We start from the raw sequence: 26,355 nt of genomic DNA, 5'->3' as shown, positions 1-26,355 counted from the left end.
CCCCCCCCCCTGGTGCCAGGACCCACAGATCCATCTCTAGGCTGAGCAGCCCTGTCCCCCCATAAGGCTGAACCTGAACCAGCTTTTCTCCCAACTGAAGGAGGTGAGCAGCATTGTGTTGAATGACATATCTGAAGGGAGACTGGAATACAATATATATTGTATTATATATATATATATAACAAAAAGCTAACATCTAATTTAAATTATACATTTCAAACAGTATTTCCCCACATAGCCAATGATTTATATAAAACAAAAAACTGCTTTTAGTCTATTTAGGATGATGGACAGTTTGAAGCATTGAGTGATCAGTCTGTATTTTGGTTATGATATTAATACTAATGTTATTATATTAAAGCAGGGGTGGGGAACCTCCGGCCCCCGGGCCATATACGGACCGCTAGACCATTTGGTCCGGCCCTCGAGGTAATTTATAAACAAAGTGGCCTGTGCCTGGTGGTGGGGCCCAATGTGATATATTTTCATGGGTCCCAAAATCCCTGGCGGCGCCCCTGCGTAGGTACGTAGGTAGGTTCGTTTTACGTCTTATGTCATAAATGATCTGCGCGGTCAATTTGAGCGGTCAACTAAAAAAATAAACAAAAGAACGGTCAACTGACAAGATGGATCGATGGCTAAAGACAGGGTCAGTTAAAAGAAAATTAAATGGAAAATCTGATGCGACAGTCAAGGTGCCTCGTCCTGACGCAGGTGATTCAGCAGCAACAAGTGATTTGTGTGCGTTACTGAGTCCCAGGGGAGTGGTTCGCTGTCTAACAACCACCCGGCTGAAAGCTGCGAAGCTCGGCTTGAACGCAGTAAGTCCAGCGCTAAAGTGAAGAGTCTACGTTTCATATGATGTGTCAAATCTATCAGCATTTACCGTTTGAACCGCATATGAACAACATGCTTGTAGAATCTGTAGTTGTTTTGTATTGTCGATTTAATGTGTGAACGAGCGATAGAGAAGTTCACACAAAGCTGTCATCATTAGGCTGTAATTTGTAATATACTGTTGGAGTGGTAAGCAGGCGTATTATTTTATTTACGATATTTGGGGAGTTAGGTGGTCCGCGAGTGTTTTATTATTGGCTAAGTGGTCTGAACAAGTTTGAGAAACACTGCTGTAAGGGAAGGGATCATTGAAGGATGTTGAGCATTGTGTGTGACTGCATGGCACGGCAGCACACGTATAATCCTGCATACTTCTTCATCTTATTCCTTATCTTCCACCTTAAAGTTAGACGTGCTACTTATCGTATTTTCTAAGAGATTCACCAAGCTGTTTTCACACAACCGCAAAAAGCTGCAAACGTTTCCCCCATAGGAATGAATGGGAAATCGACGGAGCTAAAAATCATCCAACTTTCCGGTGATACTGCTTCGTCATACTTTAATGTAGAAAAAAGATCCAAAGTTTAAACTGCTCCCCAGAATCTCAACTTTATTCGACTTGAAGGTTTTTTTGACAGATGGAACAGCTTTTCTAAAATCACAGTTTAAGTTTTGTAAATTTTTCAGAATGTTTCAGATTCCATAATGGCTGTGTATGTGACAGAGTGTAGAGGGTCTTTAAAAACTACTGAAACAAACATCTTAAACCTGCTCTAAATCCCATCATATTCACTCTTTTCACGTGATTTAGATGATTTGAGTAGCAACGTTAGTCAGCGTTCTCTCGATGCCTTCATTATATCAAAATGACTTACAAATCTGGCCCAAAAGTGCCCTTGAGTCAATCAATCAATCAATGTTTATTTATATAGCCCAATATCACAAATGTTACATTTGTCTCAGTGGACTTCACAGTTTGAACAGAATATCAGTATGACAATATGACACCCTCTGTCCTCAGACCCTCTGTCCTCAGACCCTCTGTCCTTAGACCCTCTGTCCTTAGACCCTCACATCGTACAAGGAAAAACTTCCAGAGAAAACCCACAGTTTAAAGGGAACATGGGAGAAACCTCAGGGAGAGCAACAGAGGAGGGATCCGAGTCCGACCCTTGTCAATTAACTACAGGGGTCCCTCAGGGCTCTGTTCTTGGTCCCCTCCTCTTCTCCTTGTACACAAACTCGCTCGGATCAGTCATTAGCCCGCATGGTTTTTCATACCACTGCTACGCTGACGACTAGTGCTGGGGGAAACGATTAATCGGGCGATTATTTGATCGATTAGTCGACTAATCTAACGATTATTTTTCTGTTGTTCAATTCATAAAAAACGTAATGTATAAAAAACGTAATGTAAAAAAAAAAATGTCACGATACTGTGTCTCAGAAGATCTTAATATTTAACAAACTATTAATGTGTGTTCAGATTAACGGAAATAATCTCAGCTAACTGACGATACAAACCATGTTTACCAAAACACAAGTCTCATAAGAAGCATCTAAATGACCCATGAGCGAAAAATGCTAACGGACACAGAACTCAAGATAAAAGTACCCTTATTACTCATCGTAGCTGCACAAACAAGATATCCGATTAAAGCTGAGACTCCACAGATTATGTAGGTATATAGTATCAGCACTGAGTGATCCGGACTCGCGACAGGGGAAGCAAATACAGTCATCACAACACGTACCTTTACAGAGCTTCTAGGGAGATCGTCTCACCACCGTAGCTGTCAATCTGATCAAAAGACGTGTTCAATGGCATTAAATGAGAAAAAACGCGGCTGAATCGGTTAATCCATAGGTTTTTAACGTCTGTATAAAAAAATTATTGCATTTATAATCCATAATTCCATTTTTATGTAAAAATCGGAGAGCAAATGCTAGCTGCTAATGGTAGCCACCACAGCTAGCTGCCGCTTTAATGTTCCAACATAGCCGTTGTGCTTGTGTGATATGCCAACTCCATTTGGCAAGACTGCAAATGACAATATCTTTGCGTTTTGGACTAACTTTAAAATATTCCCATGCTTTTGAAGACCTAGGGCGAGATGTTTCGTTTGAGGGCTTCGTGCGCAATCCTGTGAGGAGGAGGTGGTAGCCGTTTCAGTCTCCATTGTGTTTGAAGTGCGATTGCGAACTGCTTGTTGCTTTGTTTACACACCCACGTGTGTGTAGCGACGCGTCGACGCGGAAATATGTCGTCGACGATGTCGACGCGTCGCTACAGCACTACTGACGACACCCAATTAATTCTGTCCTTTCCCCGCTCAGAGACCCAGGTCGTCGCTCGCATCTCTGCTGTTTAGCCGACATCTCTCAGTGGATGTCTGCCTCATCACCTCAAGCTCAACCTTGACAAAACTGAACTGCTTTTCCTTCCGGGAAAAGATTGTCCCACTCTTGACCTGACTATCAACATCGGCCCCTCTGCTGTTTCCCCGACTGCAAGGACTATGGGTGTGACCCTAGATAACAACCTGTCCTTCACTGCAAACATCGCTGCTACAACCCGCTGCTGCAGATACACGCTTTACAGCATCAGGAGGATGCGTCCCCAGCTGACCCAGAAAGCCACGCAGGTTCTGGTCCAGGCTCTCGTCACCTCACGCCTAGACTACTGCAGCTCCCTCCTGGCTGGTCTACCATGCTGCGAATGGATCTGGCCCTTCCTACATCCAGGACATGGTTAAACCGTGCACCCCAGCACGTGCTCTCCGCTCTGCATCAGCCAAACGACTCGCTGCACCCTCGCTGCGAGGGGGACCCAAGTTCCCATCAGCAAAACACGTGGGTTTGCTATCCTGGCGTCCAAGATGGTGGAATGAGCTCACCCATTGAATCAGGACAGCAGAAGCTCACACACCTTCCGGCGCAGACTGAAAACTCCATCTCTCTTTCGACTCCACTTTAAGCGATAGAACTATTAACAAAGCACTTATATACTAATAAAGGACTGGCTTATCTACAGCCAGTTGAGTAGCACTTGAAATGTTTTTGCTCTATGAAGCCTGATGTACTTTATGATTCTGTTTTCTTCAAGTTTGTATTTTGTTGGTTTGAATGCACTTATTGTAAGTCGCTTTGGATAAAAGCGTCAGCTAAATGCAATGTAATGTAATGTAATATATAATCCCTCTCCCAGGACGGACAGACGTGCAATAGATGTCGTGTGTAATTGAAAAGATAATACATTTGCAACATAGGTAGTCCAAATGTTTGGAAATGCATGTGTGTATAATAGGGAAGATGAATCCACGAGGATATCCATCAGGACCTATGATCCAGGACCACAGCCACGACTCAAGATCCAGGGCTCACGATGCAGGGACACAGGACCGCAGGATCATCCATGACTCCGGATCCCGGCGTTATATAGACACCAAAAAGAGAGACATTTGGGGAAGCTGGGTTAATGGAACATGAGAGGACACAGGTACAGACAGAGAGAAGGAAGAAGGAAGTGACAGAACGAGTGAGAAAAACTCGCCCATAGCTAGATCCCTGCAAAATCGTCCATCTCAACTCTAGATACTGTTAAAGTTTTGATCGTTTGTGTATTTAAATCTCACCAGACTAAACAATTTCCACTCTATTGGGATTACCGGTTGTGCTGACATGAAACCCAAACATAAAACTCATAAAACACAGATAACACAAAGACACTTTTGTAAATAGTTTTTTCTCTGATGTTTGTAATTTATCAAATTAATTATTGTGCACTCTTTATCTTACTTGTCTTGCAACCAGATGTGTATTCTTTGTAGTGCCAATATGTTTTCGTGTTAGTATTAACTAGTGCAACGGGAAAAAATGTCTCAACAAATCTCAAAATGCCCTAAAATGTGCGTTCGAGGACCGAAAAATGTGATTTTGAAGAACAAAATATGCGTTAAACAAAAACGTAATGCTACACACCAACTCTTGTGTTGTGTTCAGGGTCATTGAAGATCACCCAGAGCTGTAGGGTTGCCTTGGGAACAGCAGTATCTTTATTCTCTCATGTTAGAAGACGTTGATGAATATTGTGTGCATTTCAATCTGGTCTGATTTCAGATTGAAAAACAGCAGCTTTATGCACCAGTTCTTTAAACGTTCCAAAATGCCACGACCTTTAAGACAATGGAGGCAAAAGTCGACCCCGTGAAACTGACACGGAAAACCCTTGAAGTAACATGGTACCAATATCTATGTTTGAAACGTATTCACTTTGTTTGGAATTGTATCTGATATGAATATTAACACTTTCCCATTTTTAAATAAAGTTTCAAAGAATCTTCTACAATATGTGGTATATTCTGTTTTAGGGAAGCTGGTCCAGAGCAACACGCTGAAGAGATTAAAATCCACTTAAACACGTTCCTCTGACTCACTGTTTTATAGACCGTTACGTTCTACTCAATGCAAGCTCTCGTACAAAGGTTTGTTTTATGTGTATTTCCTGGAACTTACAAAAAACATGTTCTGAAATACCTCTGCTATGTTTTTGTTGTAGGAAGAGAGGCACCCACGAAGCGTCCAAACATGAAGGGAAGAACGAGAATGTTTCCTCTGCGTTATCGTAGCAGCGTATTTCTCTGGCATCGCTGCTCTGACGACAGGTGGGTCTTTAAACACGTTTTTAAATAAGCGATCACGTAAATGTTACTTCTAAAAGACCTTGGAAATAGTATGAAATAGAGAGGCGCAGTGATGATGATGATCTCTACTTTAAAGAGTCCTCTCCAGCTGATGTTCAGGTGTATATCAGTGTGTAGTGTCTCTACTTTAAAGAGTCCTCTCCTGCTGATGTCCAGGTGTATATCAGTATGTTAGTGTCTCTACTTTAAAGAGTCCTCTCCTGCTGATGTTCAGGTGTATATCAGTGTGTAGTGTCTCTACTTTAAAGAGTCCTCTCCTGCTGATGTTCAGGTGTATATCAGTATGTAGTGTCTCTACTTTAAAGAGTCCTCTCCTGCTGATGTTCAGGTGTATATCAATATGTAGTTGTCTCTACTTTAAAGAGTCCTCTCCTGCTGATGTTCAGGTGTATATCAGTGTGTAGTTGTCTCTACTTTAAAGAGTCCTCTCCTGCTGATGTTCAGGTGTATATCAGTATGTGGTGTCTCTACTTTAAAGAGTCCTCTCCTGCTGATGTTCAGGTGTATATCAGTATGTAGTGTCTCTACTTTAAAGAGTCCTCTCCTGCTGATGTTCAGGTGTATATCAGTGTGTAGTGTCTCTACTTTAAAGAGTCCTCTCCTGCTGATGTTCAGGTGTATATCAGTATGTAGTGTCTCTACTTTAAAGAGTCCTCTCCTGCTGATGTTCAGGTGTATATCAGTATGTAGTGTCTCTACTTTAAAGAGTCCTCTCCTGCTGATGTTCAGGTGTATATCAGTATGTAGTGTCTCTACTTTAAAGAGTCCTCTCCTGCTGATGTTCAGGTGTATATCAGTAAGTAGTGTCTCTACTTTAAAGAGTCCTCTCCTGCTGATGTTCAGGTGTGTATCAGTATGTAGTGTCTCTACTTTAAAGAGTCCTCTCCTGCTGATGTTCAGGTGTATATCAGTATGTAGTGTCTCTACTTTAAAGAGTCCTCTCCTGCTGATGTTCAGGTGTATATCAGTGTGTAGTGTCTCTACTTTAAAGAGTCCTCTCCTGCTGATGTTCAGGTGTATATCAGTATGTAGTGTCTCTACTTTAAAGAGTCCTCTCCTGCTGCTGTTCAGGTGTATATCAGTATGTAGTGTCTCTACTTTAAAGAGTCCTCTCCTGCTGATGTTCAGGTGTATATCAGTATGTAGTGTCTCTACTTTAAAGAGTTCTCTCCTGCTGATGTTCAGGTGTATATCAGTATGTAGTGTCTCTACTTTAAAGAGTCCTCTCCTGCTGATGTTCAGGTGTATATCAGTGTGTAGTGTCTCTACTTTAAAGAGTCCTCTCCTGCTGATGTTCAGGTGTATATCAGTGTGTAGTGTCTCTACTTTAAAGAGTCCTCTCCTGCTGATGTTCAGGTGTATATCAGTATGTAGTGTCTCTACTTTAAAGAGTCCTCTCCAGCTGATGTTCAGGTGTATATCAGTATGTAGTGTCTCTACTTTAAAGAGTCCTCTCCTGCTGATGTTCAGATGTATATCAGTATGTAGTGTCTCTACTTTAAAGAGTCCTCTCCTGCTGATGTTCAGGTGTGTATCAGTATGTAGTGTCTCTACTTTAAAGAGTCCTCTCCTGCTGATGTTCAGGTGTATATCAGTATGTAGTGTCTCTACTTTAAAGAGTCCTCTCCTGCTGATGTTCAGGTGTATATCAGTGTGTAGTGTCTCTACTTTAAAGAGTCCTCTCCTGCTGATGTTCAGGTGTATATCAGTATGTAGTGTCTCTACTTTAAAGAGTCCTCTCCTGCTGCTGTTCAGGTGTATATCAGTATGTAGTGTCTCTACTTTAAAGAGTCCTCTCCTGCTGATGTTCAGGTGTATATCAGTATGTAGTGTCTCTACTTTAAAGAGTTCTCTCCTGCTGATGTTCAGGTGTATATCAGTATGTAGTGTCTCTACTTTAAAGAGTCCTCTCCTGCTGATGTTCAGGTGTATATCAGTATGTAGTGTCTCTACTTTAAAGAGTCCTCTCCTGCTGATGTTCAGGTGTATATCAGTGTGTAGTGTCTCTACTTTAAAGAGTCCTCTCCTGCTGATGTTCAGGTGTGTATCAGTATGTAGTGTCTCTACTTTAAAGAGTCCTCTCCTGCTGATGTTCAGGTGTATATCAGTATGTAGTGTCTCTACTTTAAAGAGTCCTCTCCTGCTCATGTTCAGGTGTATATCAGTATGTGTTTCTCTGGTACTGTAAATATTTTTTTCCAGAAATATAGTCTCCTTTATATGCAACAGATCTAAGGACAAAAACGTTGTTTGACATAACATTAAAGTGCGCCTGTTAATAGTTTTGAAGCTCAATAAACAGCCAACAGTCGACCAGATTTATTTGATGTCTTCCAGACACTGTTATCTTTAACCTCCCATTAATCCACTCTGAAACCTGATCATTGGAAACATCTGGACATGTCCGAGAATGCTTTGCAGCCAAGACATTATGCATGCTTGAGACTTTCTAGGAATTGAAGGAAATGTGTTGGCGCAAACAGCTGAGGGGAAACCGGTCCCTGAAGAGGTGATGAAGTCTCTGAGGGGAGGGACCTGCATCCTCACTCACTAATGAGGATCTTTGGGAAATATAAACTCTGACCAAAAAAGGCTTCCCCTTGCAGGATCAAGACTAACGGCCTCTCTGGGATCATCGAAAATATGTTCGCGATGCAGTAAATGTACAATTGATGGACACAGCCTATTATTTATTTGATAATAAAACTTTGTGAACAACAAATCTGCAGATAGAGAGCTGGTTAATGTTAGCTGTTAGCTGTTAGCGGTTAGCTGTTAGCAGTTAGCTGTTAGCGGTTAGCTGTTAGCTGTTAGCTGTTAGCTGTTAGCAGTTAGCAGTTAGCTGTTAGCAGCCTGTGGGCAGCACAATCCTGCTTGGCTAAATAACGAAGAACGGTAACGGAGCTAAATCTATTTATTGTTATTTATTGTTTGCCTTGTAATGTCTCGGCATTAAACGCCACGATGTGCATTATTTAGTCCTCTGGTAAAAAAAGGGTTATATAAAATGCTTTTGTTAAAAAACCTTTTGCAGCATGTTTTTTACCCTAACAAAGAACAGGGAAGGGAAACCCCCAAAAAGCATGATGGGGCCTCTTTAAACATTTTGTCTTCAGTGATCATAATGATATCTGTTTAATTTGTCCTTAAATATGTGTCTTTGTTGTTGCTGCTGTGATGCAAGAAATGTTTCAGACTTGAGCTGTCAATAAACAGAACACATGTTTACGTCCCCGGAGCTGAACTTTTTCTTCCCCTTGTCCAGATTGTGAAAATGCCACCGTGGCCGACATCGTCTTCCTGGTGGACGGATCCATCGACAAGAAGAACTTCGTGAAGGTCAAAGGTTTTCTCAGCAGTGTCATCAAGGACCTCAACATCGGCTGGAAAAAGGTTCGTATCGGCGTGGCTCAGCACAGCGATGACACTCACCAGGAGTTTCTGCTGAAGGATCACGTGGATAAGAGATCCCTGATGATCGCAGTTAAAAAGATGCCCTACCAAGAAGGAGGCACAGAAACAGGCAAGGCCCTCGACTTCCTCCGGACGCAGTACTTCACGGAGGAAGCGGGGAGCCGAGCCGGCCAAAGGGTGCCTCAGATCGCTGTGGTTATCACGCATGGAGACTCCACGGACGATGTGGTCGCACCCGCCCAGCGCCTGAGGAAGCAGGGTGTCATCGTGTTTGGCATCGGGGTGGGAGCAGCCAACCTGCAGCAGCTCGAGTCCATCGCCAACCAGCCTTCAGAGCGCTTCCGGTCCTACATCAGTAACTACGCGGCTCTGAAGACGCTGAAAGACCGTCTGCTGAAAACTGTGTGCATCTCAGTGGAGGATCAGAAGCAAGGTAAGGCAAAGGATTGGAGAAAACATCACATAATAGTCCATTTGATTGCAATAAAGTTTATATTTCTAAGCGGGCAAATTAGGTTTTGGTATTTAAAGATGAGATCTACTGATTTTAATAAGTTTCCTGCTGTTACAATCATGCAGTCCTTTTTGGTAACCAGTTTTTAAAGTATACATATTCCCAATAGCTCATTCAATGGCAGCCATCAAAGAGCGTGGCTAGACATGATGAATTATGCAAAGGGAGTAATGGGAATGCATGGTGCTGCGCCTGCTTGTGGTACAACATGAGAGCTTGGAAAGTTTCAAAGTTAGCTTAATGTGAAAATATCTGAAAATACAAAATGTTAGTGCATATCCTACTAGCCATACTCTTTGGAGTATACTGACATCTTGACTGTAATGTAAGAAAAAGTAATAATGTTGTCTCTTTTCCAGCCTTGACAGACAGGTTTGCAGATATCTTCTTCATGCTGGACGGTAGCATGGCTCCACGAATGGTCCCGGAGGTCATATCTCACTTGGTTGAATTGATCGATCGTCTCAATGCCTCAGCGTCCACCTACCGTATTGGTTTGGGCCAGTACCGTGAAGATACCAAGGTCGAATTCTCCCTTGAGAAATTTAAAAACAAACAGAAAACCATCGAAACTGTCAAGCGTTTCCGCCTGCGCCCAAACACCAAGAAACCAGCTGACCTGGGCGGTGCCCTGATCAACGCCAACACCCACCTTTTTACCAGTGAGGCCGGGGGCCGCGCGCATCAAGGCTCCCGACAGTATCTGGTTGTTATGAGTGCAGAAGACCCCAAACGCTCCGTGTATAGGGACGCTGAATTGATCAAATCATCGGGGGTAACTCTTATAGGAATGAGTGCAGGTGCAAGTATGGAATCAATCGAATCGTTTGCCAGTCCTGACTATGCATATAATACTGCAAACGTGTTAATTTTGGAGGATGTCTTCTTGACTGAGAAAAAGGAGATCATTACTGAAGGTGAGAATCCCAACCATCCTACTAGCAGTTTTTCAGTTAGCATCTAGAAGTGGACGGCTACAGAAAACTAGCATTCATAGTTTTATTGAAGTCCGAGCCACCTCTAATCGCAGAACACAACATTATGCTTACTGCTTTGCCCTCTGTTAGAAGCAGTGACGTGCGGCGAGGTTCATGGTCGGAGGCACTGACTCATATTTACAAATATTATATTTTGACCTTAATCGAAATATTCTGTTATTTTCCAAAGCTTTTTTAGTCTGATGTTTCGATTCATTTTAAACAGACTGTTCAACAGAAGGATACACAAAAAATGTAGTTTCATTTAAATATTGGATTTTTCTCTCTTAGTAAAATCCCATTTGCAATACAGTTGTGGTCTTTCCTTGACTTTACCTTAGTGCGCGGGCACTCATTTATTAATTTAATATTATTATTATTATTTTGTATTTGTTCATTACATTGGAGAGTGACAGGTGAGGCTCTGCTACGTCGCTGGCTACAAGTATACCTGTAATAAAGTCCCTTTGTAGCAGATGACTCAAGTTACACTCCTTTCACAGATTGCAAAGGAGCCACGGTGGCAGACATCGTGTTCATCGTTGACGAGTCGGGAAGCATTGGAAATGAAAACTTTCGGCTCATGCGCAACTTCCTGCACTTGGTCGTGAGCAGCTTGGATGTAAGTCCGAAGAGAGTCAGAGTGGGCATTGTCACATACAACGATGTCTCCACACCACAGGTCTTCCTCAACTCATTCAACAACAAGGACGAATTGCTCGAGTACATCAATATCCTGCCTTACAATGGAGGCGGTACGAATACTGGAGAGGCCCTGAATTTCACTCGGGAAAACGTCTTTATTAAAGAGAAGGGCTGCAGGAAAGAAAACGGTGTCCAACAGGTGGCGGTGGTCATCACTGACGGTAAATCCATGGATGAAGTGAGCGAAGCAGCAATTACTCTGCGTCGAACCGGTGTTACCATTTACGCTTTAGGGATAAAAGATGCCATCGAGAGCGAACTCTTGGAAATAGCTTCACACCCTCCTGATCAGCACGTTTTCACCCGGAAAAGTTTCACCGAGCTGACGCACCTGAAGCAGACCCTGCAGAGAATCCTGTGCAAAAACATCATTGCCAAAGCAGTCCCAATGAAAATGGAAACCAAAGAAGGTTTGAAACAGTTTTTTGTTTGTTTGTTGGAGTTGTCTTTGGGACTGGTGGAAAGTATATAACTTAAGCTATGCGCTGGACTTTACTCGAGTATTTTCATAATGTTGCATTTGAGTATACGTTGATGATGGTATTTCTGCACTGTAGTATAACTACTTTTACAATCTGTAGTTTTACAATTTCTGGTCTTACAGGAAATACCATAAACACAAAAAGTCAACTTTAAAAACTACATTTTTATTCATGTTGTAGAGCGAATTAAATAAAGTTAAAGTTAAAATGAGAAGGGGATTTGTGGATCAATAATACACTTTGACCCTCAATGAACTGTGAAAGACAGAAATCTCCTAGATTTATTTGGTTTGTTTGTGCTATGGGGATTTAAAATGGCACTTTCCCCTTGAAGAGCCATCTTTTTGTATTTAACTCAAATATTTCCAAATGAATGTTAATTTTTAACCTTTCTCTTGTTGAATATGTGAAAATAACGTCGTCTTATTGTTTTCCAATTTAGTTTGTGTAAAAACGGATGAAGCAGACATCTTCTTCCTCATGGATGACTCAGGAACCATTTCATGGAAAGACTTCGCAGAAATGCAGAACTTCCTCTACAAGTTTATAGAACAATTCCAAATTGGGCCACAACAAGTCCGCATTGGGCTCGTGAAATATTCTGATTCCCCGACTGATGAATTTGATCTGACAACCTACTCCGATGAAAAGTCATTGGTGAATGCCATCGACACTATACGTCGCTTAGGAGGTGGGACGTTTACAGGAAAAGCACTTTCACACATGGGCCCACTCTTTGAGAGAGCGGCGGCCACGCGTGGTCACGAAGCCCCAAAGTACCTGATCGTCGTCACAGATGGAGAGTCCCATGATAAGGTGGAGGTTCCTGCAGAAGAACTGAGGGAGCAGGGAATCATTATCTACGCCATTGGGGTGAAAGATACATCCCAGACTCAGCTCGAAGAGATTGCAGGAGACCCCAAGAGGACTATCTTCGTCAGAAATTTCGATGCCTTGGAATCCATCAACACTGAAATCATCAGAGAAATCTGTTCTGAAGAAGGTAAGGAAAAAACTTTTTTTGAAATGGATGGACGAAGCGAGAGAAGGGCTTTTTCCCATATCGTACCCAGCCTTGAAACATAAACTTAGTTAACGGCATGTTTAACAGAAGAGGCCAGACAGAGAGGACCGAACAGTGTAGACGCTTTTCATACTTCAGAGATGGCAGCTAACAAGAATTGTAAAAGTTACGTTGATAGATATCATTAATAACCGATCATAATAGTGATAGGTGGTAGGAAGATTGACGCTTTTTTTAAAGGGTGTTTAGGTGTTAAAGGTAGGGATGAAGCGATTGGTGGATTTAGAGATGAGGGAAGGTAGGGATGAAGCGATTGGTGGATTTAGAGATGAGGGAAGGTAGGGATGAAGCGATTGGTGGATTTAGAGATGAGGGAAGGTAGGGATGAAGGGATTGGTGGATTTAGAGATGAGGGAAGGTAGGGATGAAGGGATTGGTGGATTTAGAGATGAGGGAAGGTAGGGATGTAGGGATTGGTGGATTTAGAGATGAAGGAAGGTAGGGATGAAGGGATTGGTGGATTTAGAGATAAGGGAAGGTAGGGATGAAGGGATTGGTGGATTTAGAGATGAGGGAAGGTAGGGATGAAGAGATTGGTGGATTTAGAGATGAGGGAAGGTAGGGATGAAGCGATTGGTGGATTTAGAGATGAGGGTAGGTAGGGATGAAGGGATTGGTGGATTTAGAGATGAGGGAAGGTAGGGATGAAGGGATTGGTGGATTTAGAGATGAGGGAGGTAGGGATGAAGGGATTGGTGGATTTAGAGATGAGGGAAGGTAGGGATGAAGCGATTGGTGGATTTAGAGATGAGGGTAGGTACGGATGAAGCGATTGGTGGATTTAGAGATGAGGGAAGGTAGGGATGAAGGGATTTAGAGATGAGGGAAGGTAGGGATGAAGGGATTGGTGGATTTAGAGATGAGGGAAGGTAGGGATGAAGGGATTGGTGGATTTAGAGATGAGGGAAGGTAGGGATGAAGGGATTGGTGGATTTAGAGATGAGGGAAGGTAGGGATGAAGCGATTGGTGGATTTAGAGATGAGGGAAGGTAGGGATTGGTGGATTTAGAGATTAGGGAAGGTAGGGATGAAGTTATTGGTGGATTTAGAGATGGGGGAAGGTAGGGATGAATGGATTGGTGGATTTTAGATTATATTTAGAGATGGGTAAGGTGGATGAAGGGATTGGTGGATTTCGAGATGAGGGGAAGGTAGGGATGAAGCGATTGGTGGATTTAGAGATGAGGGACGGTAGGGATGACAGGGATTGGTGTGATTTAGAGATGAGGGAAGGTAGGGATGAAGGGATTGGTGGATTTAGAGATGAGGGATGGTAGGGATGAAGAGATTGGTGGATTTAGAGATGAGGGAAGGTAGGGATGAAGGGGATTGGTGGATTTAGAGATAAGGGAAGGTAGGGATGAAGGGATTGGTGGATTTAGAGATAAGGGAAGGTAGGGATGAAGCGATTGGTGGATTTAGAGATGAGGGAAGGTAGGGATGAAGGGATTGGTGGATTTAGAGATGAGGGAAGGTAGGGATGAAGCGATTGGTGGATTTAGGGATAAGGGAAGGTAGGGATGAAGGGATTGGTGGATTTAGAGATGAGGGAAGGTAGGGATGAAGCGATTGGTGGATTTAGAGATGAGGGAAGGTAGGGATGAAGCGATTGGTGGATTTAGAGATGAGGGAAGGTAGGGATGAAGCGTTTGGTGGATTTAGAGATGAGGGAAGGTAGGGATGAAGGGATTGGTGGGTGTGGGGATAAAAAGATGAATGGTTCGAAGGGTGGAGGGATGAATGGGTTTGGTTAATGATGAGGTAGAAAGGGGAATGTATGAGAGGAAGGGAGAGGGCGGGTGGGTTGAGAGAATGGAAACAACAGTGGCCGGATGTGTTGGCTGCATATTGAGGAATTGCCCTGCTCCTGAACCTAAGTTAACAAAATACCTTCTAAATGATACCCAATGAAAGTAAGAGAAGGGCAAAAAAAGGAACTCCTCATTAACATTTCTGTGTTCTGTGTCGACAGCCTGCAGAGACATACAGGGCGACATCTTTTTCCTCACTGACAGCTCCAAGGGTATCGATGAGGAAGAGTTTCAGAAAATGAAAGACTTCATGAAATTTGTCATCAACAAGTCGGCCATCGGGAAGAACACGGTGCACGTCGGTGTCATGCAGTTCAGTACCAGCTACAATCTGGAGTTTCCCCTCAACCAATACTACAGCAAAGTTGACATTTTGAGAGCCATTGATGATATGAAGCATATGAATGGAGGTACGAGCACAGGAAAGGCCATCACAGAGGTTTCAAAGTATTTCGATGCGGCCAGAGGAGGGCGTCCTGGCATGATTCAGAATCTGATAGTGATTACAGACGGCAAGGCACAAGATAACGTCAGGGGTCCTGCTGAGGCTCTGAGGGAAAAGGGGGTTGTGATCTACTCCATCGGAGGGAAGAATCACAACCCCACCCAGCTGAAGGAGATCAGCGGTGATTCTCACAGGGTTTATTCTGTTAAGGACTTTGATGCGCTGAAGGACTTGGAAGCCCAGGTTTCCTCAAAGATTTGCGAGAGAGGTAAGAGCAGGTCAACACAAGCAACTAGGAGTAGAGCAATGGTGGAAGAAGTGCTCAGAACCTTTACTTAAATATAGATACAAGTGCAATGGTCTAAAAATACTAACTTGCGAGTAAAATATCTGAATTGAGAATGTTGCTTAATTAGAAGTACCAAATGTTTGAGCTGAATGTACTTCAAATATCTAACGTTATCAGTATGCAAAATGTTTCTTTTCACATTATTATAAAAGAATAATATTCAGTTTTTATCTTCAATCAATCAATGTTTATATTTATATAGCCCAATATCACAAATGTTACATTTGTCTCAGTGGTCTTCACAGTGTGTACAGAATATCAGTATGACAATACGACACCCTCTGTCCTTAGACCCTCTGTCCTTAGGCCCTCTGTCGTTAGACCCTCTGTCCTCAGACCCTCTGTCCTTAGACCCTCTGTCCTTAGACCCTCTGTCCTGAGACCCTCTGTCCTTAGACCCTCACATCGTACAAGGAAACCCCACAGTTTAAAGGGAACATGGGAGAAACCTCAGGGAGAGCAGCAGAGGAGGGATCCCTCTCCCAGGACGGACAGACGTGCAATAGATGGCGTGTGTAAATCGAAGAGATAATACATTTTACAGCGTAGGTAGACCAAATGTTTGGAAATGCATGTGTGTATAATAGGAAGATGAATCCACGAGGATGTCAACAATCCTGTGGGAGTCATCAGGGAAATAGTATGATGAGAGTCAGGCAGGACCGCAGCAACAGGATCATCCATGACTCCGGATCCCGGCGTATATAGACACCAAAAGAAAGAGATGTGGGGAAGCTGGGTTAATCGGAACATGAGAGGACACAGGTACAGACAGAGAGAAGGAAGAAGGAAGATGTCCCCCGACAAACTAAGCCTATATCAGCAAAACTAGGGGCTGAATCTAATCAGCCCTAACTATAAGCTTTATCAAAAAGGAAGGTCTTAAGCGCACTCTTAAAAACGGATAGGGTGTCTGCCGCCCGAACACAAACTGGAAGCTGATTCCACAAATGTGGAGCTTGATAAGAAAAGGCTCTGGCTCCCATTGTACTTTTAGAGACTCTAGGAACAACCAACAACCCTGCATTCTTGGAACGCAATGCCCTAGTAGGCCAGTAGGGTATCATGAGTTCTTTAAGAACACTTCAACACATGTCATATAATTTTAACGTTGTGGTTTGTCAATGTGGAACCAATTTTCTATCCGGGGTACATAATTAGTACGGTACTCCATCATATCATTCTATCACTATAAACCTTCTATAATATATTAAAGTAAAACAAATACAAAGTAGTTAAATAGAACTATAGTACAACACTTAAGTAAATGTTCTTACTGTGCTATTCCACCATTGGCAACAAGAGTTTATATTTCTCAATCCTTATTTTCAGTCTACTCTAAGTATTTTGTCTTGTTTACTGAAATTAATTAGATTGGAATAAAATGGGAAAAAAACATATATGTACTGAAAATATTGCGGTGAAGCTTATTTTATGAAACCATCTTTTCTCAGAATCAGTTGTAATTGTAAGGCATTGATTTTTTACGAGAACATAATAATTCCCAACCAATGTCTCTGCTAACTTCTCCTTTTTCCTCTTTTTCCTTTTAAACCAGGATGTATAATGGAAAAATCCGACATTATTTTCCTGGTGGACAGCTCCAGAATATCTCAAATTCATTATGAAAGCATGCGGAGGTTTATGGCATCAATAGTGAACCAAACCACCGTTGGCACCAACCTGACTCGCTTCGGGCTTATTTCCTACTCGGATGAACCCCGCACTCATTTTAAACTGAGCACCTACGACTCCAAACGGAAAGTTCTCGCAGCGATACCAACAGTGAAGCCGGAAGGAGGAGGCACCCACACAGACGAAGCCTTGAGATACTCTCTAGAGTACTTTAATGCCGAACATGGAGGCCGGGAGGTGCCTCAGATTCTCATAGTGATCACAGACGGACCTGCGAACATACCGTCCAACCTAAAGGGTCCGGCGGATAAGCTGCGAGAACACGGCGTCACCGTCATCAGTGTCGGAGTGAAGGAAGCAGATCCAGATCAGCTGTTGACCATTGCTGGCAACGCCGGCAGAAGTTTCTTTGTGGACAGATTTGAGGCCCTAGGAACTCTGCACAACAACATGTCTTCTGTCCTCTGCAATGCCACCAAACGAGGTGAGCGGTCTGTGCACATCCGTGGGACAGAAGTTCACGATCTTCCGAGCTAAGATTCAAAGTCTTTGTCGAAAGATCCACTAAACGTATGAAATAATTGAATCCAGAAAACTCACAAAGACACATACTGTACGATACGGCTTTCATTTCAAAAGGGAATTGTTTTTAGAGATCAGGAATTGTGTTCAATCAATTCCATCGTTATTCGCCCCTTCAACTTTCTTGTTCTTCCTTACTGCACGTCCTTCAGCGTGATCGAAGATTACATCACAAGTCACTTGTTAGATGCTTTTATCCAAAGAGACTCACATCCTCAACACTGTGGGCAATCAGTGTCTCAGTGACACAACGATATGCTGACTGCAGTGGGGTTTGAACCTGCGACCCCCCTGATCCGAACACCTACGCACAACCCACTGCACCACACGCCCCCCCTAGATCTTCACCGTCCTACAATAATCGTGTAAAGGGTTTCAAATATTGAAAATGTTTTAAACAAACCCTAAAATAAACATGAAGCCCGTTTGGAATGATGGTTCATAAACCTTGAATGTATAGTTTACCAGTATTTATGTTCGGTCACTTAAAGGTGGGGTAGGTAAGTTTCAGAAACCGGCTCGAGATACACTTTTTGTTATATTCCATGCAATGCTCTGAACATCCCGATAGCAATGAATATCTGAAGTGCTTTGACAACAAATCCATAAAAAAATGTCATCTGTAGAAGCCGTGGTACTGTAAAAAGTACGCTAAACGGATTGGATGGCCTACCTGCCTGTCAGCCTTCCATCGGGGCACAAACTTATCTCGTGCCCTCATTGGTCATGTGCGCGTTCGTGTGTGTTTGGGGGAGGGGCTCTGTGAGGAAGTGGCAGATTTTCTCCGGTTGTGTATTTTCAAATTCTAGCGATCTCGAGCCGGTTTCTCAAACGTAACTACGCCACCTTTAAAGCACTTCTACAACAAATATTGGAAACGAAAGTGTTGGTCTTGATTGCTTCCCTAATCCAGCTCTTTAGGGTTTGGGCAAAGCAAGGAAAGACGGGAAATGACTTATCATTTGAAGACCACAATTTAGAAGTAGATATCCCACACATTTAGTTTCTCTCGATGCTCAAAACATTTCTGCGTGCGGCGTCAAGGAGTAAGAATCACAAAGGCAGTAAAAGCAGGGCATATTTGAATACATACAAATTATGCTTTACAGTGAATTTCTTTGTACTTTTGTAAATTCCATTTGATGTTCGTCTATTTATATTTCCATGTCCGCCATGTTGACTTATGTCTTCCTCTTGCTTTGCTCCGTCAGCATGTAAGGCAAAGCAGGCCGACCTGATCTTCCTACTCGACCAGTCGAGCAGCATTAATGCAGAAGATCACGACATGATGAAAAAACTTCACGGCGAGCGTAGTGAACAGCTTTACCATCAGTAAAGAGCGGGTGCGTATCGGACTCGCTCAGTTCAGCGATAAGCCTCAGAACGAGTTTGACCTCAACAGCTACTTCAGGAAGGAGGATTTGATCGGGCACATCCAGAACCTGGAATACACTGGTGGAAACACGTTCCTCGGGAAAGCCTTGGCTCACATAAGCAAGTACTTTGACGACAGTCGCGTTGTCCCGAAGAATCTGGTGTTGATCTCAGACGGCGGGGTCGCATGACGACGTGGAGGAAGCAGCTGACTATCTCAGGTTACATAACATTTTGGTGTTTGCCATCGGCGTTGGCGACATTCACGACCTGGAGCTCTTGCAGATCACTGGCACCCGGAGAGGCTGTTTGAACGTGCAGAACTTAACGGATTGAAAAATATCAAGCAAAACTTGGTCGACATCTTATGCGATGATCCCGGTCCAGAACCACCCACACCTTCACCCCGACCCTCCTCAACAACCCCCACCCACACCTTCACCCCGACCCGCTCAACAACCCCACCCACGACTCACCCGACCCCTCCTCAACAACCCCACCCCACACCCCGACCCGGCCTTCAACAACCCCACCCAGACTTCACCCCGGACCCTTCCTCAACAACCCACCCACACCTTCACCCGACCGCCTCAACAACCCCACCCACACCTTCACCCCGACCCTCCTCAACAACCCCACCCCACACCTTCACCCCGACCCGCCCTAAAACCCCACCCACGACTTCACCCCGAGGCCTCCTCAACAACCCCACCCACACCTTCACCCCGACCCGCCTCAACAACCCCACCCACACCTTCACCCCCGACCCTCCTCAAGAACCACACCCCCCCACACCGCCCCCTCCCCACACCCCCTCGCCCCCCAAGCAGAGTAAGTTGAAAAGTGTCTCCTTGCATCTCAATAGTTTTGTTTCCATTCAAATGTTGCAAAAAGAATTAGGTACTGTTCCGTCAACTGGTTTAGAGAGGAATACAATGGGCTTAGTTGTGTCACGGGTAAAGGCTACGTATTACTGTCATCTCGTAGTTAACAAAATGGTTAGAAGTAGAGTTTGCGTACTGGGAAACAAGAGGTTGTCATTCCACAGGCCATAAGACTATTTAAACACCTGATCTTGCACTATTTATTTTATTCTTAATTTTTTATAGCATTATTTTTACTGAGATTTTACTGTTTTGCTCAACAACGTATAAATAAGTCAGTAAATACCCCACTGGTGAATTTAAACACTAAGACATGCAGTCATGTGTTATGGGAATATCCATATCATCAAAAAACTGTTAGCGTAAAAAATGTTTGCCGAAGTTTTAGTCAAATATTGCTGCTTTCAGACAATTCTTCATAATGCAACACCTAAACATTGCACTTAAGAATATGTGAATGTAAACACAGCTTATGTAAAGGTAAATACACGTGTCCCTTTGCCACAGACTGCAGCATCGATATCGCCATGGGATTCGATATTTCTCGGAGAACAGCAGGGGAGAAGAAGAAGCTGGTCAGCGGTCCACACCCATGCCTCCTGAGGTTTCTGCCGGAAATCGTCCGTTCCGTGTCTTCGGTGAATTAATGAAAACCCTTTGCTGCGTCGGTCCCAGATTCCCATCCAGCCCAAGGTCGCTTTCCAAGTGCTGGGTGGTAGTGACGGGCGTTCCTGTACGACACAGACTTTGAAGCCTACAGCAAGAACGTGGTGGACAAAGTCATGGAAGTGCGAATGTCAGGGCCTACTTACTTCAAGACGGCCATGCTGAACTCCTTCAAGCAAGAGGTTCTTGGACAAGTCCAAAGCTGATGTGAAGGTGAGAGACACCTGGCAACCCCTATTTTAGTTGTCATGCCTTGCCTCCACCAAGAGAGATATCTTCAGCGTGTTAGGGTCTGGTGTACGGGGAAACTACAGGGTCCACTCGTTTATGAAACTGAGAATGGTGTATAAAACCCATTTCGTTTGAAGTGGATCCAAATGCGAATACAAACGATATTTTAACTTTTTGCTAACATTTAAAAATCATGCATTTGGCTTCGGCAGATGTCTGCGTGCCTTTCAGTTTATAATGAAGTGTTCTGTCTTTAGCTATGCCGACAACATTTTCTAATTTGCAGTTAATACAAAGGTGAAGCTGTGGCTGAGGCGAACGTCATTAGCAATACACTTCTTAGTAGTGCTGCGTACCTGGACTCACATTCAGGTTCAGGTCCGGACTCAAGTCCAGAGGTTCAGGTTCAAGTCCGTACCTGACCCATGGCTTGTGTCAAGTTGTGTGGAGTAACTAAAGTGAACTTATTGTGAGCTAATTATCAATTGAAAATTAACTCATAATCAACTCAAATTCAAACTCATCAGGTTTATTGTGCTCCCTTCCAACTTGTGTCTACATTTCTCTACAAAGTACAAATGTAAAAATAACACTTTTTGCCACTTAGTCTACAAATGACTTATGAGAGCAACTACAGTGAACTACTACAAAGTTCAAACTTTTATTTCATTTACCAAACTAAAGTAACCAAACAGTCCCTGAGCTGACTGAGCCTCAATCCCTAAAGCGTTGCTGGAAGGTAGAGTGTAGAGTAGACTATACGCATTACACTGTTACACACCTACTATACAGTATAGGCTACACGGTAGTGGCTGTACAGTCAGTGTACTGTACTGTCTGTGCACCATGTATTTTCCACAACTCTACATGTGTACATTATACAGTACATACTACATACATAGTGATGTACATACATACTGTTAGAAATTAAAATCAATGTTGATATGGCGTAATTTTGAATTAAATACACTATTTAATTTAAATCAGTTTTATTCTGAAAAAACCGGAAGTTCACACTATTAACTTAATACTTTTATTCTGAAAATTCTTCACTTCCGGTTAGCATTAGCATGTGGCGAAATGCTACGTTTTCAAACCGTGAATCGAAGGTGAAATGACATGTGATGTTGTACACTGAGCACACTGGGATTAGCACTCATTTATTGACGCTGAATAACGTTTATCAGGGAATGTTTAAATAACCACAGACACCAGAATATACGTAAGTGCTAGTTTTTTTGCGAGTCCAAGTACCGGTTCCTGACGTTCCGGTTTTAACCGGACTTGAACCGAAACTTTTTACAAGTCCAGTATCGGTTCGGCGTACCGGTACGCAGCACTACTTCTTAGTGACGTTTTTGACCTAATGATGGTTCTTAATAAGAAGTGAAAGGAGGTCAAAAGAAGTCAAATGTTAAGGTTTGTAGTAGGGATGTCCCGATCACCTTTTTTTGCTCCCGATCCGATTCCGATCATTTGATTTTGACAATCTGCCGATACCGATTTTTCCCGATCCGATCTTTATGCGATGCATTAAGAGAAAAAAAAGGTAACAGATAACGGCTGGTCATCCAACGCGATGAATTCAGCTATTTGGCTGTTATTGTGTTGGCCTTTTCACTGTTCTGGGGCAGTTTCTCTTTGAAAGTCTCTGAAAGTGTCGGTTGTTCGCTTTCAATTTTATAATACTTCCAAACTCCTGACATTTTCTCTGTCCCGAGTCACCAGCTGAACGTAGCCTCTCGTTAGCTTGCTGCTACTATTAGACACTGCGCCCACTCTGTTGCCAGATTTCAGAGAAATAAGCAACCAGGTCTGAAAACAAGCCCAAAGAAAGCAACACATACATGATGTTGTGTAATTTTAAACCAAAACTAAGTCCTCAGGATGACTTTAAGATGTGAACATGGTCATTTTTGTTTTGTAACATTACATTTAAAAAAAAAAAATTATAAAAAAAAAAGAATCCCGATCCCCGATTTTTTGAAAATCACGTGATCGGCTCCGATCCCCGATCACGTGATCGCATCGGGACATCTCTAGTTTGTAGTATAGTATGATTATATGAATGGGCTGACCTAACAGGATGAGGTGGTTCTTAAAGTGCGTTCACATTAAATATTGTATTAATCAAACCTCGTCCATCAGGTGCTGGTGATCTTCTCAGACGGACTGGATGAAGACGTGAGGACACTGGAGCATGAAGCAGAGCTGCTGCGTCAGTCTGGTACGTGTTTCATTCTCCTCTTTATAAAGTGGTTATTTGAGTCATTCTAAAACATTTGATTGTTCACCTTTGCTCTTTAGTTTTTCTTCACTTCTATCCTTCTTTCGTCTTTCTGGCCCTCTCGCCTTCACTCGTTAAAAGAGGCTGTTAATGTCTTGATTTTGGTGAACGGTTGATTTGAATTATCTTTGATTCTATTGTAGCATAAAGTAATGAATTCAATATAGAAATTGTGATCCATAAACATGAAATAGTTGAACTTGCTCCTTGGAAAAACAAACATATTTGGGGTTTACTAAATACAGGAAAAAGGAAATGTGTATGTGCCACACCCACCTGCAGAAAACACCAGGAAAAAGTAGGTAATAAGTGAAGCTCTCGGTCTGTGGTATGTCCTAAGGGCCTAAACCCACTAAACTTACAAAGTGTGGTTTTGTTTTTTGCGTGCAGGGGTCAGCGCTCTGCTCACCGTGGCCCTGGAGGGGACCCGGGACCCCGCCCAGCTGCAGATGGTGGAGTTCGGAAGAGGGCTCGCGCACAAACTCCCTCTGAGCATCGGCATGCCGAGCGTGGGCAGCACCGTCCTCAAACAGATCGTGAGTCCCTCGTCGTGCTGCTGACAGTAAAACTATCTTCCGACCCTCGGTCTGCTGACAGGAGCTACGTCCCGAAGAATTGTAAAGTAAAAATGTTGCTTTCGAGCCACACTGGAAGTTAGGGTGAAGCGCCTGCCATAATTTCCTCCCCGATCACTTTCCAACAATTCTACAGGTGTTACTCAAAAGGTTCCTTCTCAATTCGGACACTTCGTTGAGGACGTTGCCATGCGTATATTCAAATGTATATAGGTTACGTTCCCTAATCATCTAGGGGAGAAGGGAAGTCACAAAAGATTAACCATTTATGAAAGAGAAGATGACCTAGGATGTAGCCTTGGGGTTCTCCTAATGTAATTTGACATATTGCAGTGGTGGAAAGTACATTTACATATTCATATATTTGTACTTTAAAAGTCATGTAGTAACTACTGTACTTTTTACTAAAACCTCCTTTATATATATATATCCAATATATACATAAAATAAAATATAACTTACACCTGGAGGAAATCTCTTCCAATGTCTTCAACATCCACTTGGATTCAAGGATGAACTCATTAGCGTTTACTTAACCGGTGGCTGGAAATGCGAGGGGGACATTTTGGTTTGATGAGGGTCTTTAAATGAAATGGTCTTTTCTCGGGTTCCTCCTCTGTGTCTCCGCAGGACACGGTGTCGGACAGGAAGTGCTGCAACGTCATGTGCAAATGTTTGGGATACGAAGGCATCCGTGGCTCTCGCGGCGTCCTGGGGTCAAAGGTGACTGAAACACACACACAAGATGCTCAATTTACAGTGCAAATAACATATTACTAATAATACACCTAACTAAAATTAAGGATAAGATCTGTATGTATTTATCCGGATGCGTTGATCTATTCTGCTTTCTATTCTAAATGCCTCTCCGTGTCGTTGTGAACAGGGCGAGCCGGGGCTGAGGGGTCATCCGGGATTCCCGGGGGAGGAAGGCCACTCCGTAAGTGCTTTATTCCATTGTCTATTCATTCCATCCTCACACACTTGACTCCTCTTGTGAAGGAACTAACAGGCTGTTGCTCGTCCTGAAACGCTGCTGTGCTACACAGGAAGGACTTCCAATGTGTTTGAGGTTTACGATGTGACACAGTAGAGGTTTCTCAATACTCTAATCTCCCCTCCTCGACTCCTATCCTCGACTCCTATCCTCGAGACTTAGTCCCGCCCACAGGAGATGCGAGCGGAGAAGAGGGGAAGCGAGGAGAGAGGAGGGGAAGCGAGGAGAGAGGAGGGGAAGCGAGGAGGAGAGGAGGGGAAGCGAGGAGGAGAGGAGGGGAAGCGAGGAGAGAGGAGGGGAACCGAGGAGAGAGGAGGGGAACCGAGGAGAGAGGAGGGGAACCGAGGAGAGAGGAGGGGAACCGAGGAGTGAGGAGGGGGAACCGAGGAGAGAGGAGGGGAAGCAGCAGGCGGTTAGAGAAATGAGAACTCCTCTCCTCTGAGCGGTCAACACACACACACCTACACACTGTACCACACACACACCTACACACTGTACCACCCCCACACCTACACACTGTACCACACACACACCTACGCACTGTACCACACACACCTACACACTGTACCACACACACACACCTACACACTGTACAGCACACACCTACACACTGTACCACACACACACACACACACCTACACACTGTACCACACACACCTACACACTGTACCACACACACACCTACACACTGTACCACACACACACCTACACACTGTACCACACACACACCTACACACTGTACCACACACACACCTACACACTGTACCACACACACACCTACACACTGTACCACACACACCTACACACACTGTACCACACACACACACCTACACACTGTACCCACACCACACCTACACACTGTACCACACACACACACACCTACACACTGTACCACACACACACACACCTACGCACTGTACCACACACACACCTACACACTGTACCACACACACACCTACACACTGTACCACACACACCTACACACACTGTACCACACACACACACCTACACACTGTACCACACACACCTACAGCTCCTAAAGCATAATCAGGCTACAGCCGTTGTGTATTTTATTTTGTGAAGCACAGGTTTTAGAAAAATATTAATATAAATATATTTGTAGATATCTACTAAACTAAAGCAAATACAGAGATTGCGATGAAAGCAGTTATTAAAATAATATCCAGGGGATGCATGCAGAGCTGTGATTGGCTGAGATAAGTCCGGCCGTGCGTCACGCCTCCACCGTTCCCGGAAATGCATCCGCGGAGGAGCCGTGGAGGAACCATCAGTGTATCCTCGGTTAGAGCTCCTCCAGAGAGCCTCCTCGACGCTCGGTCCTCGGTCCTCGGTGTGCATTTAGAGAAATGAGACGTCCTTCAAAATGGAAGTCCATTTCCGGGTCACTACCGGAGGAGTCGAGGAGTCGAGGAGTCGAGGAGGGGAATTAGAGTATTGAGAAGCCTCTAGTGTTCTCTGCAGAGTGATGGATCCTTGTCTCGGGTGTTTCAGGTGGGCGGGCCTCCTGGACCCGGCGGACCGCAGGGCCTCCAGGGCTGTCCTGGAGTCCGAGGACAGAAGGTATGAATATTATATTAATGCTGCCTTTTTATTTTATCTTTTATTTTATACATTTCTAATCATATTTTTATTTAGTTTATCTTTTTATTATGTTTGTATGTGTTTATTTCATTAATATATGTTTAGGTTAAAGACCCATATGACACATTAGTACCTAGTACCCACCCCTCTTACACCCATGTGTCACCGTAATCACACTGTCACTACACACATGCCACACGT

At 43.5% G+C, this 26,355-nt stretch overlaps 1 protein-coding gene across 1 annotated transcript in view; it reads left to right on the top strand.

The window, feature by feature from the left end:
* LOC117443611 (collagen alpha-6(VI) chain-like) overlaps nt 1–26,355 on the top strand; it is a 57,287-nt gene that overhangs the window by 4,528 nt on the left and 26,404 nt on the right. Inside the window, 22 exon segments of the mRNA XM_071202619.1 lie at nt 5,431–5,501; nt 8,806–9,387; nt 9,828–10,385; nt 10,949–11,560; nt 12,075–12,635; nt 14,689–15,240; nt 16,880–17,440; nt 18,750–18,829; nt 18,831–19,091; nt 19,093–19,204; nt 19,207–19,312; nt 19,679–19,719; nt 20,298–20,440; nt 20,443–20,469; nt 20,472–20,523; nt 20,526–20,638; nt 20,640–20,675; nt 22,842–22,920; nt 23,371–23,516; nt 24,186–24,278; nt 24,442–24,495; nt 26,065–26,133. Of these exon segments, the coding sequence (XP_071058720.1) occupies nt 5,431–5,501; nt 8,806–9,387; nt 9,828–10,385; nt 10,949–11,560; nt 12,075–12,635; nt 14,689–15,240; nt 16,880–17,440; nt 18,750–18,829; nt 18,831–19,091; nt 19,093–19,204; nt 19,207–19,312; nt 19,679–19,719; nt 20,298–20,440; nt 20,443–20,469; nt 20,472–20,523; nt 20,526–20,638; nt 20,640–20,675; nt 22,842–22,920; nt 23,371–23,516; nt 24,186–24,278; nt 24,442–24,495; nt 26,065–26,133 (4,909 nt within the window).

This window comes from Pseudochaenichthys georgianus, unplaced genomic scaffold (assembly GCF_902827115.2).
Source record: "Pseudochaenichthys georgianus unplaced genomic scaffold, fPseGeo1.2 scaffold_640_arrow_ctg1, whole genome shotgun sequence".
In the NCBI taxonomy this organism is placed as follows: domain Eukaryota; kingdom Metazoa; phylum Chordata; class Actinopteri; order Perciformes; family Channichthyidae; genus Pseudochaenichthys; species Pseudochaenichthys georgianus.
This window is presented reverse-complemented; position numbering and strand designations above follow the sequence as displayed.